We start from the raw sequence: 13205 nt of genomic DNA, 5'->3' as shown, positions 1-13205 counted from the left end.
CTTTTTAGCCATAATGAATCTGGCAAAAGAGCTACAAAAGAACATTCTAGCCATCACACAAGGCTATCCCCACCAGGTTTTTCCACCTCAACTCCTGATAAGGAAGCAATCGAGTTGCTTTTTGATTTCATGGATGAGTTTTTCCTGACCCAACTTGTTCAGGAACCAACAAGGTGTCACAAAAACATCTTGGACCTAGTGTTCAGTAACCACACTGATACTATCTTCAATACTGCAGTGGAAAAAACACCACTACTCTCAGACCATAACATGGTTCTCTGTGATCTGCGATTCTACCACCCAAAGATCAAATCCAGTGACATCCTTCCAGTCCATCCATTTGAGACTATGGATCTTCATAACGCAGACTGGGATACGATCAGTCATGATCTTTCACAAGTTGATTGGGCCTTCACGCACGCACACACCCCTTCCAACATAAACGCATCATAGCAGACATTTGTAGATACTGTGACAAATATATGCGCAAAACATACTCCATTAAGATCAGTATACAAATTTAAGTGCAGAACCCCGAGAAATAGAAGAACAATTATCAGAAAAATAAAAAGAATTAACAAGAAAATCAACCAACGCACCCATTCGATTGCCATTGCATCACTAGAATCGAAAAAAACACGACCTCCAAAGAAACAATGATGACCATCATTAACAGTCAAAGAGCAGCTGAGGAGAGTTGAACCATTGAGAAGATAAAACTTAATCCCAAAATATTCTTACAATTTGCCAAAAAATCATAAAGACGTTGTTTCCACTGTTGGTCCTCTGGTTAATGAGAACAATACTCAACATGATGATGCAAAATCCATGTACGAGATACTGCAGAGACAATACTGCTCTGTCTTCAGTAACGTTAATGCGGTTGATCTGGCTAGTATCAGTGATGTAAACCCTCAACTAACCATATCCGACATAACTTTTGGTGCTCCTGATATCCTAACAGAAATAGATAAGATCAAGCACAACTCGGCAGTAGGTCCCGATAAGTTCCCGGCCACTGTCCTGAAGATGCATCGACATCAAATTGCACCCCCTCTAGCTGTCGTTCCAGTCTTCAAAAAGGGAAACAAATCTCTCGCAGTGAACTACCGTCCGGTTTCAGTCACTTCTCATATCATTAAAGTATTTGAGAGGGTGGTGAGATCGCGAATAACTCACTTCCTCAAAGACAACAATCTGCTAAACCCCAGCCAGCATGGTTTCCGTGATGGCAGGGACTGCCTGTCGCAGCTTCTGCACCATTTTGATGACACCTTAAAAGCTTTGGGAGAGGGCTCCAACACTGACATCATATACCTTGATTTCAGCAAGGCATTTGACAGGGTGAACCACAAAATCCTTCTGAAGAAACTGTCCAACATTGGAGTCCGTGGAAAGCTGCTGCAGTGGATAAAGTGTTTCCTGACAAACAGAACCCAACATGTTGTGTTTGAGGGAATACGATCCAGCTTAGCTAAAGTCAGTAGTGGTGTCCCACAAGGTACTGTGTTGGGCCCACTCTTCTTCATTATTTACATCAATGACATAGTAGATGTAATCAAACATTCTACATTGAAAATCTTTGCAGATGATTTCAAACTTCAGAAAGCCATAAACGGCATGGGAGACCGAACATTCCTTCAGTCAGATCTGTTTGCTATTGTCTAATGGGTGGAAAAAAACAATATGCTTTTAAATGAAGATAAGTTTGATTTGATCCACTTTAGAAAAGAGAAAACTCTGAAATTATCATATGCACTTCCTTCGGGCGACTCCCTAGTGTCCTCCAACAATACCAGAGACCTTGGAGTAATTGTTGATAACAATCTAAGCTGGAGTTCCCACGTAAACAGCAAGGTTGACTTGGCCCGCAAGATATGCTCCTGGATTCTGAGAACTTCCCGGTCTAGAGACGCCTACACCATCATCCTTCTCTACTCTACTTTTGCCCGACCCCACCTTGAATACTGTTGCCAACTGTGGCCCCCATACGAAGCAATTCATTATGTAAGTAGAAGCACTCCAGAGGTCAATAACAAGAAAGATGGACGGCATGAGAGGCATTGATTATTGGGGTCGTCTAAAAAAACTCAATCTCTACTCTCTCTAACACCACCGGGAGCGCTACATCATTTATGTTATGTGGAAAATATTCCATCAATATTGCACAAGTGATGTTGGCATCCATTTTAAAATCCATCCAAGACTTGGCCCCCGTGCTATCCGTCTACCACAAAAATCGAACTCGGTACACATAGCAACATTACGTCACAATTACTTTACCTCAACCGGTCCGGCTTTCTTGAATACCATACCAAAATACGTCAAAACGGAAACGGATCCCATAAAACTCAAATGTTCACTGGAAAATTTTTTTCAAAATATCCCGGACCAACCTCCTACACCCGGATATGTTTCCAACAATAATAACTCTTTGCCAGAGTGGGCTATGGTGCCCCATATATGACTAAAAGACGTCACCAGGTGGTGCTATAAAGTTAGACATGGCCTGGGCCTATACTGGCCGAAACCTATCAAAGTTATATATATATATATATATATATATACATACATATATATACATACATATATATACATACATATATATATATATATGTATATATATACACACACACACGCACGCACATGCACATATGTGTGTGTGTGTAAGTATTTATATGTACATATGTATTTGTGTTTGTATATGTATGTATGTATGTATGTATTCGTAATTTTTAGTCTGTTCCACTCTAAAACTTGCCTCTGCGAGACATCGCTTGATTCTGGTGTTTATTTCCATACATCTCAGTTATTCTGCGATTTAGCAAAATAGATTATAAACACTAAACAATAGTCTACTGGATCAACTAAAACCCCTGAGGGCAGAGACCGAGGACGGCTTCAGTTTGTAACCGAAACCAGTAAGACAATAAAAGGATAAAATGAGTGTACATATAGAATATATATATATATACACACATACGCGCACGCACACATGCATACGCGCGCGCAGACACACACACACATGTATTAATTATAAGATATATGTGTGTAGCTTGGGAAAGTCATATGGGCAATAAAAACACATGCCCCGTTGAATGTGTTTTTCTTAGCAAATTGACACTCCCAAGACGCAACATCTGTTTTAACACAAGATTTCACTTCAAGTGCCTTGGAAAGTAAATAGACTGAAATATACATACATGCATACATACATTTTTAAAATATTGGCACTCCGTCGGTCACGACGATGATTGTTCCAGTTGATCCGATCAATGAAACAGCCTGCCCCTGAAATTAACATGCAAGTGACTGAGCACGTTATATTCACGCGTACATTTAACCTTGTTCTCAGGGAGATTCGGTATGACGTAGAATGTGACAAGGTTGGCCCTTTGAAATACAGATACAACTCATTTTTGCCAGATGATTGGACAAGAGCAACGTAAAATAAAGTGATTTACTCAATGAGACAACGCGCCGCTGGGGATCGAACTCACGACTTTATGATCATGAGCCGAATACCCTAACCATTATACCATACCCCTTCATTATACATGTATATGTACATATATATTCATATATATGTATGTGCGTGCTGTTACGCATATTCCCAGCATTAACAAGGCATTAAACATATTTAGAATATCGCTTACTTTTCAATTCCAATCTTTTAGCTGATAGTTATATTTCTGATTTTATCGAATGTTTCAAATATAATGCAAATACATATCTAAAGCTTACTTTTCTCAGATTTCTATGATGTGTGAAGCTTTTGAAACTGATATTAATGATGATTTATTGTTTGTGATACTAGGAAATACTATCTTTTTTTGTTTTTACTGTAGACATTTTCTTGCAATTTTAAATTGCTAGGCAACACTTACAACAGAATTAACCTTCACACAAATGCGTTATATTCAGCCAGAGCTCTGGAGTTGACTATATCTTGTTCTAGGATTTGAAACTCTGATGAAAAGAAATGCCTGCTTAGCCGAACACCTGAGTATGCTATAGAGAGCTGATAATGAGAAGAACACGGGTTGCTCTGTTCAACTCCAGCAACCCTTACGGACTGTGACACTTATTGAGACAAAAGAAAAAGGTGTTGTAAAATGAAGGCTCTTGAACTGAAATGGCATAACTGATGGGTTGAAGGGAATACGTGGACTGAAAGCATCTTTTGTCTTGCATCATTATAGACTGCCAAATTACGTCACAGTATATTGGCTGCTCCTACTTTCAGCTGGAGATTGCTAGGAAAAGAGTTGAGAAATTTTGTTGCATCCTTAACATCAACTACGGTATGAACTGACTTGTACTGTCTGGACTGGGTTGGTATCTGCTAAATGATAGTAGCATTAATATCCTGCACAATATCATCCTTGGAATCTACTATTGTTTGAATTTATTTGCATCCTTTACGCGTTGATCTCTTAGGTTCTATTAGGGAAGATGGTATTATGTTTAAAAAATTGTGAGACTTTGATCAATAAGCTATTTCTGACCCTAAATTTAAGTGGCGAGGGAGGGACATTTTGTGCCACGGGGTGGCACAAAAGCCGTACCGATCTTTTTTTTTTTTTTTTTCGTTAAAAAAATACAATCTATCTGGAAATGAGCAATCCAGTGAGTCTTTTTTCTTTCAGGTCGAATGACCACATAATGTCTCTCTGTTGGTTCGTAGCTACAATGGTTGTTATTTTTGTTTCGTTTATGGTCGGCCCTGACTAAACAGACCTTTGATTGAAAGCATTCTGACCAGGATTGTTCCTTCTATTGTTTCATGCACCTTGTATCTAACACTACATTATCGAATGTAGTCTTACTTTACCACCATTTTAAAGAAAGTAATATGTGATTATTTTTTCGATGTTTTGTTGATATTTCTACAAGGAAGCGACTACATAAAGACTCGAATATACGCAGGTTTTTATATTTTTGTAGAGATATTTAGTAGAAATATTATTTAAGAATGCCGTTTCCATGGTCAAAAATAACAGGAAATCGTTCACCGCAATTATCTATCTAGCTGAAGTGTCGTTGCAATAAACTAAGGTCTATTAATAAAACATAACTAAATATTTAGTCAAGTTGAAATTATAATTAGTAAGAGGTAGAAAGATTAATTATTCATCTTTATTGTCCACATATATATAATTCTTTTTCGGCGTATGAATGAGATTGCGTTCATTATTTCTCCAAGAACACAGACAATTTTAAAACAACTTTTTGATAAATATCTCTTTCATTAGTTAAAGAAAAGAGGAAGATTATTTCCAAGACCTCTATAGACTTTAACAAACTGGTAAGCATATGGTTGATGTCCAGTTTGATGACTGATGGAGAAAAATGTTAACGGCAAGAGGTTATTCTAGATGTAAATACTTCTGAGACAAGAGGATTAGGTAAAGTGGGAGAGAGTAAGGATGGTGTGGAAAGCTGCTGGCTTAGGGGTTAGGGCGTTTCATTCACGGTCGTAAGATCATGGTTTCGATTCCTGGACCGCGCGGTGCGTTGTGTTTTAGAGTAAAATACAGTCCACTCAGCTGTAGATGAGTATCACTGCGATGGATTGGCATTCTGTTCAAGGGGAATGTTCTGATCTCGGTCACTTATACCCCACGTAAACAGAGCATCCCTGCTGATGAGTTCTAGTGTTCAAGACAGAACACACACACTCACACATGCAAGGTTTGGAAGACAAGAGAAAAAGAAACGGGTATGTCTTAATTGCTTCGATGGATGGATGAATATGCAGTCACTTAGTCAAGAACAGAAATTGATGTAGTAACAGGAAAATAGAGAAAAATGAGAAGGAACAGTATATCCACGAATCACTGGTTGTAGTGTTTTTGACGAGCAAATCTTTGCTATGAAGCGAATGTATTTGCTTTGGATACAATCTAAACTTATTGTGTGGAGGGAGTATTTTCTATCTTTTGAAGTTGAAACTGAATATTGGGTTACAGATATGGTCATGTGATAGATGAGAAAAGGCTATAAATGATCAGCAGACATCGTCAGGCAACAAAACGTAAAGCCTATATATAAAAAAGAAGTTTAACATAGAAAAATATACAAGTAATATAAAATAGCATATTGTCAAATTATAATGTATACATTTGACATAATAGATAACAGATTCTGTTTATAATCTATGTGCAAAATGTAGATGTTTTGTACAAGAATAACTGCTGTTGCCGAAATAGTATCGCGCCACCGCCACACAAGGTCACCTGACTTCCATAGAACTCTTTCTTTCTTGTTACTCTTATTGAATCTAGCTCATCACTCATCATCTAAGCTCCGCAACAATCCCTTCCAAACAAAGTCAACCCTCTGAAATTCTGCCCTTGTTCATATTTTTCCTGTTACCATCAACTGGAATCATTTTGTAACATTGATCGCGTTCATCTCACCGATCCAGGAGAATCTGCGAAGGTCAGGGACACTGCACTTCTCTTAAGACTAAACTATTTAAATAAAAACACCATATCGGTGTATATAACATATCAATGTATATGTGTGTGTGTGTGTGTGTGTGTGTGTGTGTGTGTGTGTGTGTGTGTGTGTGTGTGTGTGTGTGTGTGTAGTCTCACATTACAACCTTTTCGGAGATGAGAATAGAATCGATGTTTTGGACGTTCTCTTCTCAGTAAGACATGTCATTTAGCTTATCCGCCTCCATAAACAACTGCTTAAAAAGAAGAATCCTAATTAAAACACAAATAAGATATAAATGTTACACAATTATCCTTTCCACGAAAAAGTCAAAACAGCACTTATATTTGCAATGTAATAAAAAGTTTTCACAGTAACCAGACAGTATTTCTTCTTTATTTCCTAATTTTTAGCCGGCGTTTCCGATAAAGAGAAAGACTTGATGATAAATATGCTTAACAATTTCGTAATCAGTCGAAGTGGCGATAAGTATTCTATGGTCCATAGCTGTGACGATCCACAACTAACAAAGTCCTACATTTTCGATCTTGACGAGCCACTGGAATCGACTGATATTTTTGGTCGAAAATTTAAGGTAATACATTTTATATTGTATTTTCTTGAATTATTTTGCTGTCGTCATCGTAGCTGTAGGAATATGGCTACTCTCTAATACATTCATTCTCTCTCTCTCTCTCTCTCTCTCGCGCGCCTTGTTAATCTATATTTTTTCTCCTTTTTTTCTTCATTTGTTTTTGCATCAGAGCATTTTTAAATTGGTTAATCCTAACCATCTGACCGAAACCTGCACTGAATGGACTGATGATGTTATTGACTGTACGTACGATATAACAGGCGGTGATACTATAACATGGGTGAGTATACTATTACTATTATGAAAGTAGCTGCAACCGAACCTATCCGAGATGTGCACAGGGCGATGAAACTGCTCTGCAAATAATCGTCCAGTGTCTAAACATTACTGACTTACGTAATCCCATTACGTATAAACTCTAAACCTATCGAGGCCAAGTTTACTTTTCAAATTTCCGGGATTGATTAAATAAAATACCAGTTAGGTACTCCTTATGGAATGGTCCCTATGTTAGAAATTATTATCATAATTATTATCATCATCACCATCATGATCATCATGATCATAATCATCATCATTATTATTATTATCATGTTGTTTTTTTCCTTCTTTCTTCAAATTTTCTTCCATTTCTCGCCGAGTGTTTTCCGTACACCTAGGGCAGAGAAACTCATTGTATGCATTCCCAGTTTACACACGCAAATTCACAGGTAAAATATGTATTTAAAAAAAATATTAAATAAATAAATTCATGAATGGATGTTGTTTTCACAGCGATAATGCTTTCCTCAGTACATGAATCGTTCCAGTTAACACAATTTTTTGCACTTCCTGTAGGGATGGTAAGCCTGGTATCATTTTCAAATAGGTTTCAGTACCTTTTTTTTATCATTCCTAGAGATCCTACAATCACTGGTACGGTTGACGCCTTGAGGTGCCACATTTTTTCAATTTCTATTAGCAATTATTATTATTATTATTATTATTATTATTATTATTATTATTATTATTATTATTATTATTATTGTTGTTGTTGTTGTTGTTGTTGTTGTTGTTGTTGTTGTTGTTGTTGTTGTTGTTGTTGTTGTTATTATTATTATTATTATTATTATTATTGTTATTATTATTATTATTATTAAGGCGGTGAGCTGCCAGAATCGTTAGCACGCCGGGCGAAAAGTTTAACGGTATTTCGTCTGCCGCTACGTTCTGAGCTCAAATTCCGCAGGGGTCGACTTTGCCTTTCATCCTTTCAGGGTCGATTAGATAAGTACCAGTTACGCACTGGGGTCGATGTAATCGACTTAATCCCTTCCCCCAAATTTGAAGCCTTCTGCTTCCAGCAGAAAGAATTATTGTCATTATTAATATTATTATTATTATTATTATTATTACTACTACTACTACTACTACTACTATTCAACATTTGGTAATTTCAGGCCAATTTCTACTGCATCACCTGCTACACCTCCGTGTTGCTGGGGTGTCTGCAGCATTGTGTGTTCTTTTTTGTTATTAGGGGTGTGCAAACTCTTCCCGGCATTGTATTCCCTCCTTTTTTATGGGCTATGGTGCAGTTTTTTAATTATTATTATTATTATTATTATATGAAAACTCACAGCTTATTTTGCTGGGTGTGATGGAAAGTGTCAGCTGTCCACAACCAGCAGACTAAGGTGACATTTGTTTACTGATCATGCTTCAAGAACCCTGCGAAGAATTCTTGTAGTTCCAAGCAATGCTGATTTTTGTAGGTGTTCTACCTTTACACTTGCACCGATCTTCTTCGGCCATGCTGTAGTTGAGAGCTGATACTTCCAAGTGCACCAATTACTATTGGTATCACGTCTACTCTCTTCAGTGACCACAACCTTCATATTTCCCACTTTAAATCGTCATAGTTGTTTATTTTTTCTTCTTTCACATTGATCCTGTTGTCACCGGGGCACGCTATGTCGATTATCATACATGTTCTTTCTTTTTTATTCACCACAATAATATCCGGTTTCCGATGTCTATTCAGGTGATCGCACTGGATACTTGCGTCTCACAGGATTTCGCAGTTCTCATTTTCGGTGACTCCTTTTGGAGTTTGCTCATGCCACGTCTTTGCTCTTTGTAAGCCGTGATTTCCACTGAGCCCCCAATGGATCATTCTTACCACATTGTCATGGCGACTTTTGTATTCGCGTTATGCCAATTTCGAGCATTCGCTAACGATATGACATACCGTTTCACCCCTCTCACCACACATTCTGCATTTGTCGCTATCGGTAGTGTTGTCTATTCTACACTTCATATAATTGGTCCTGAGCTGCGCATATCTTTAGGTCACTCCTCCTCATCCATAGCCACCGGCCTTCTGTATCTGTCTTGCTGTCCACATCTCTTACAAACTGACCGTACATTTTCTTTTCCTTCCATGCTTTTATTATTATTATTATTGTTGCTGTTGTTGTTGTTGTTAAGGTAACGAGTTGGCAGGCTTGTAACTCAGAAGGTAATGTCGGAGGAAACGATTCTCCCAATATATAAAAATGTAGCAGAAGCAATTCAAAAAGATCGTAAAACCCCCTTAAACCTGTTCTACTTGTCTGATAGAAGTCTAATAAAGTTTTGGATTATACATGAGCAAAGTTTATGATCTGTACAAACAACTACAATATGACTTTAAACAGGGATCAACTACTAGAAAATGAATTTGTCGTTTCCGACACGAAAAAAGAACTACAATAGCTAGATTAGGAGATCCGTGAAGCAGGAATTGATGGAATTCATTATCAGCAATAAATGGCTAGGAAGATTCAAAGACTTGAATTAGAATTGCTTAGTTTTAATAAAGAACTACAGATAGAAAACGCTAGATTACAGAGTGAATAAGTTCATAGACTGAGGCTTGAAAAAAAAGTATTACAACGACATACTGGTAGCGGAAATGGTTCTTGAAAGTTTATTCAACACTTAACATGAATGTTGCATGTTTATACTAAAGTGTGAGCTCTAAAACTCAAGTTTACGAAAACCGCTCGGTAAAACAGATTTCATAGAACAAAGTAACCAAAAACTCACAATGTAGATTTCACGTCGACTGAAATTTGATCGTGGTAAGAAATTCTAAACTGATAAATACAGTCTTTCAGCAATACTTTACCGATCTGTTTGGCGAGAAATGAGCTTTAAAGCCGAATAAATTGGCTTTTCACGAATATATGGGGTGGTACTAAATACCCACATTACTATATTAAGGTGAGAGACATAGGGAAGCTACTTAGAGACAAATTACTAAACTGTATGATCTTCTCTGTTCCAATACGCCATATTTGTTCACCCGTTAAGGTTGTACCATTGCGGAGAACACATTGAGAACATTCCTATTATGCGAGCCAAGTTATAGATAGATTTAGGGTGATATAATGAATAATTTTTATGCATAATAACTGATAAATGCAGAATTGAAGTTTTGGTCAATGTGCCATTAGTAGTATTCGGGCTTGCAGAAACCTTGCCAAAATAATACCCTCTTCAGATCATACATCATAGAACAATGTGGTAGCAGATCTAGTGCTCGTAAGCCTACAGTCAATCTAGATCAGTCGTAAGCGTAAGATGTCTTTGATCATTGGTTCCTGGCAGGTATCTTAAAAGAAACTATCGCTTAAATGTAATAATGGACATGACAAATAATTGGGTAAGATGCTAACGCTTAACTACTTTGTTTTGCTCTATTATATATTTGGCTAGTTTGGAATCCATTCTTCCTTTCGTTCCTTATGTTATATTTCGTCAGAAAGTTAATATATTGCGTCCGTTTTTAGAGATCTCAGAATGTTGTGACTTAAAAATCACGGGCATGACTCAAGACTTTTGACTCATGACTCTTCGCAGTATTTAAATACATTATTTTAGAATTTGATTTAGATTTTGATTCTCAACCTGCATCGGTCAATAAGAACCAATCTAGTATCGGAAGCAATATGTTTTGGGGGCCGTATCTACGTGACAAGAAATTTGCTTCCCAGTCACATGGTTCTGGGTTCAGCCCACTGCGTGTCACTATGGGCAAGTGTTTTCTATAATAGCTCCGGACCAGCCAAAGCCTTGTGAGTCATCATTACCTTCTTTCCTGCCTGTCAGAGCTACAAATATCCGATTCAACAGGGCATTGTACAACCAATCGAGGGCAGAGGGTCAGCATTTCGTCTTCTTTCATTGTAGCTATGGTCAATAGCATCATTAGCATAGTTTATCGGGTTTTCTATAGATACTACCCGCTATCTAAATACACACAGTATAGAATTCACGTGCGTTTCGTTATTTAACAATGCTCAGATCGAGTCTTCAACAGAAATAACTATATTAATGTGTACGTATATGTAAATACATTCCAGTTGTATATTTATTAATATCTCTACGCTTAACAAGGCAGCGAGCTGGTAGAATCGTTAGCAAAGCGGGCAAAATACTTAGCGGTATTTCATCCGCGTTCTAAGTTTAAATTCCACCGAGGTCGACGTTGTCTTTCATCTTTTCGGGGTCGATAAAATAAGTACCAGTCAAGCACTGGTGTCGGTGTAATCGATTTACCCCCGAAATTGCTGTCCTTGTGCTGTCTCTACTTTTAATGTATATTTCAGTTCTGTTTTCTCATCGATTATTTTCTACAATATCATACAAAATGTTACCATTTACTAATTGATATGTTATTCCTCCATTTTAGAAAGTGAACTATAAAGGACTTACCAGCACCATAATCATGAAAAAAGTTGCTTCATAGATATCAACTAAGAACAGCTACAATTCCTTCCTTCAAAATCAAATACAAATTAAAATAAATATTTCTTGAAACACAAACACTTGTTTCTCTTTTCTTGGGCTGTTTCTGTTTTTGTTTAATTGCTTTTGTTTAGCATGGAAACCGATTTGACAGAAATGATACCTTGTCGTGTTAAATACCTTATTTACGCGTTCCTGAGTTCAAATCTTACATATTTATTTGCCTTCGATTCAATAGATAATAGATTCTTCCTTAAAAACTGAGATTTATCAGAACACAATACTAAAACATCCTGTAATAACGTGTTGTGGTAGAGACTCTGGTGAAACAACTTGCATGACGTTTTCGATTTTAGGTCGAAGATAATTAATTTCACATAACATTCCTATTGCTTTAAGAAAAGTATTGACATCATATAATCCGGTTAAACGTAACATGAAATAGTGGTTGGGTAAGATTAGGATTCTCCAAGGACATCAATTGCATATATAAAATGAAATAGTTTTAAATGGAATCGAAATTGAGTCGCTGATTCGTTGATCAGGCAGCTTTAATTATAAACATTTATTATTAGCCAGACTACCCGTGACCCGTTGGGTCACTGACGGTTCAGGTTATAAAACACTGAAGCTGATTTCAACATTGCATTGAAATGAAAGTTAATTTTATGATTCAGTTAAATATTTTAATTCGTTCGTGTCATCATAGGTCTGGTTTACAAGTTCATGTTTAAGGTTTTATTGATTATTTACAGCATCTTATAGAAATAGCACTTTCGCGATAAACTTGAACTCCAGTAACAGCGTTTATTTATGGTGTATGTACACACTTCTACAAAAATGCAAAAGGAATTGTTGTGTAACGTAAACATAAAATTAATGGAAACAGTTTTCCCATTTCAGGGTTATGTTACTTTCGGAGTATTTTCCTATTAGGCACCGTTTTGGCTATTTATGAAGGTACCCCCTCCCACCAAAAAACGCATATCTCGGGAACCTGTAGTTCCATTTACGCGAAAATTGTCTTATTCCGTTTGTATTCACATTTCAAGGGTACTTTACTTTCAAAATATTTTCCCATTATGCGCCGGTTTGGCTGTATTAAACTACAGACAAGCACGTACGCAAGCAAGTACACGAACAAAACTGGCATAACTACAGATGCGTCTCCCACTCCCAACTTTTTCGCCTCATAATTTCCAGAAAAATGGATACTTTTAATGAAATGTTCAACAAATACCACTTAGATGCTGTGAGTTCAGAAAATATAAGATTTACAGGAAAGAATTTTTTCGAGGGATTAGGGAGAAGAATTTCGGAAAATTCACACTATCCGACTTTTTCTCCTCATAACTTTCAGGAAAATAGATATCTTTCAATGAAATTTTATACA

General features: G+C 37.0%; 1 protein-coding gene across 2 annotated transcripts in view; it reads left to right on the top strand.

Annotated features, from left to right (window-relative positions):
- LOC106867166 (uncharacterized) overlaps window positions 1-13205 on the top strand; it is a 52716-nt gene that overhangs the window by 7328 nt on the left and 32183 nt on the right. Inside the window, exons 2-4 of one of the 2 annotated variants that reach the window (XM_014911961.2) lie at window positions 6858-7039; window positions 7209-7319; window positions 11757-11890. In XM_014911961.2, coding sequence (XP_014767447.1) covers window positions 6858-7039; window positions 7209-7319; window positions 11757-11813 — 350 coding nt within the window. In that variant the 3' untranslated portion in view covers window positions 11814-11890. Of the gene's footprint in view, window positions 1-6857; window positions 7040-7208; window positions 7320-11756; window positions 11891-13205 lie in introns of those variants that run through there. The other variant, XM_014911969.2, reaches the window with a different exon arrangement.

The sequence above is a fragment of the Octopus bimaculoides genome, chromosome 2 (genome assembly GCF_001194135.2).
Source record: "Octopus bimaculoides isolate UCB-OBI-ISO-001 chromosome 2, ASM119413v2, whole genome shotgun sequence".
NCBI lineage: Eukaryota > Metazoa > Mollusca > Cephalopoda > Octopoda > Octopodidae > Octopus > Octopus bimaculoides.
Note: the sequence above shows the minus strand (reverse complement) of the source record. Positions and strands in the feature narration are given on the sequence as shown.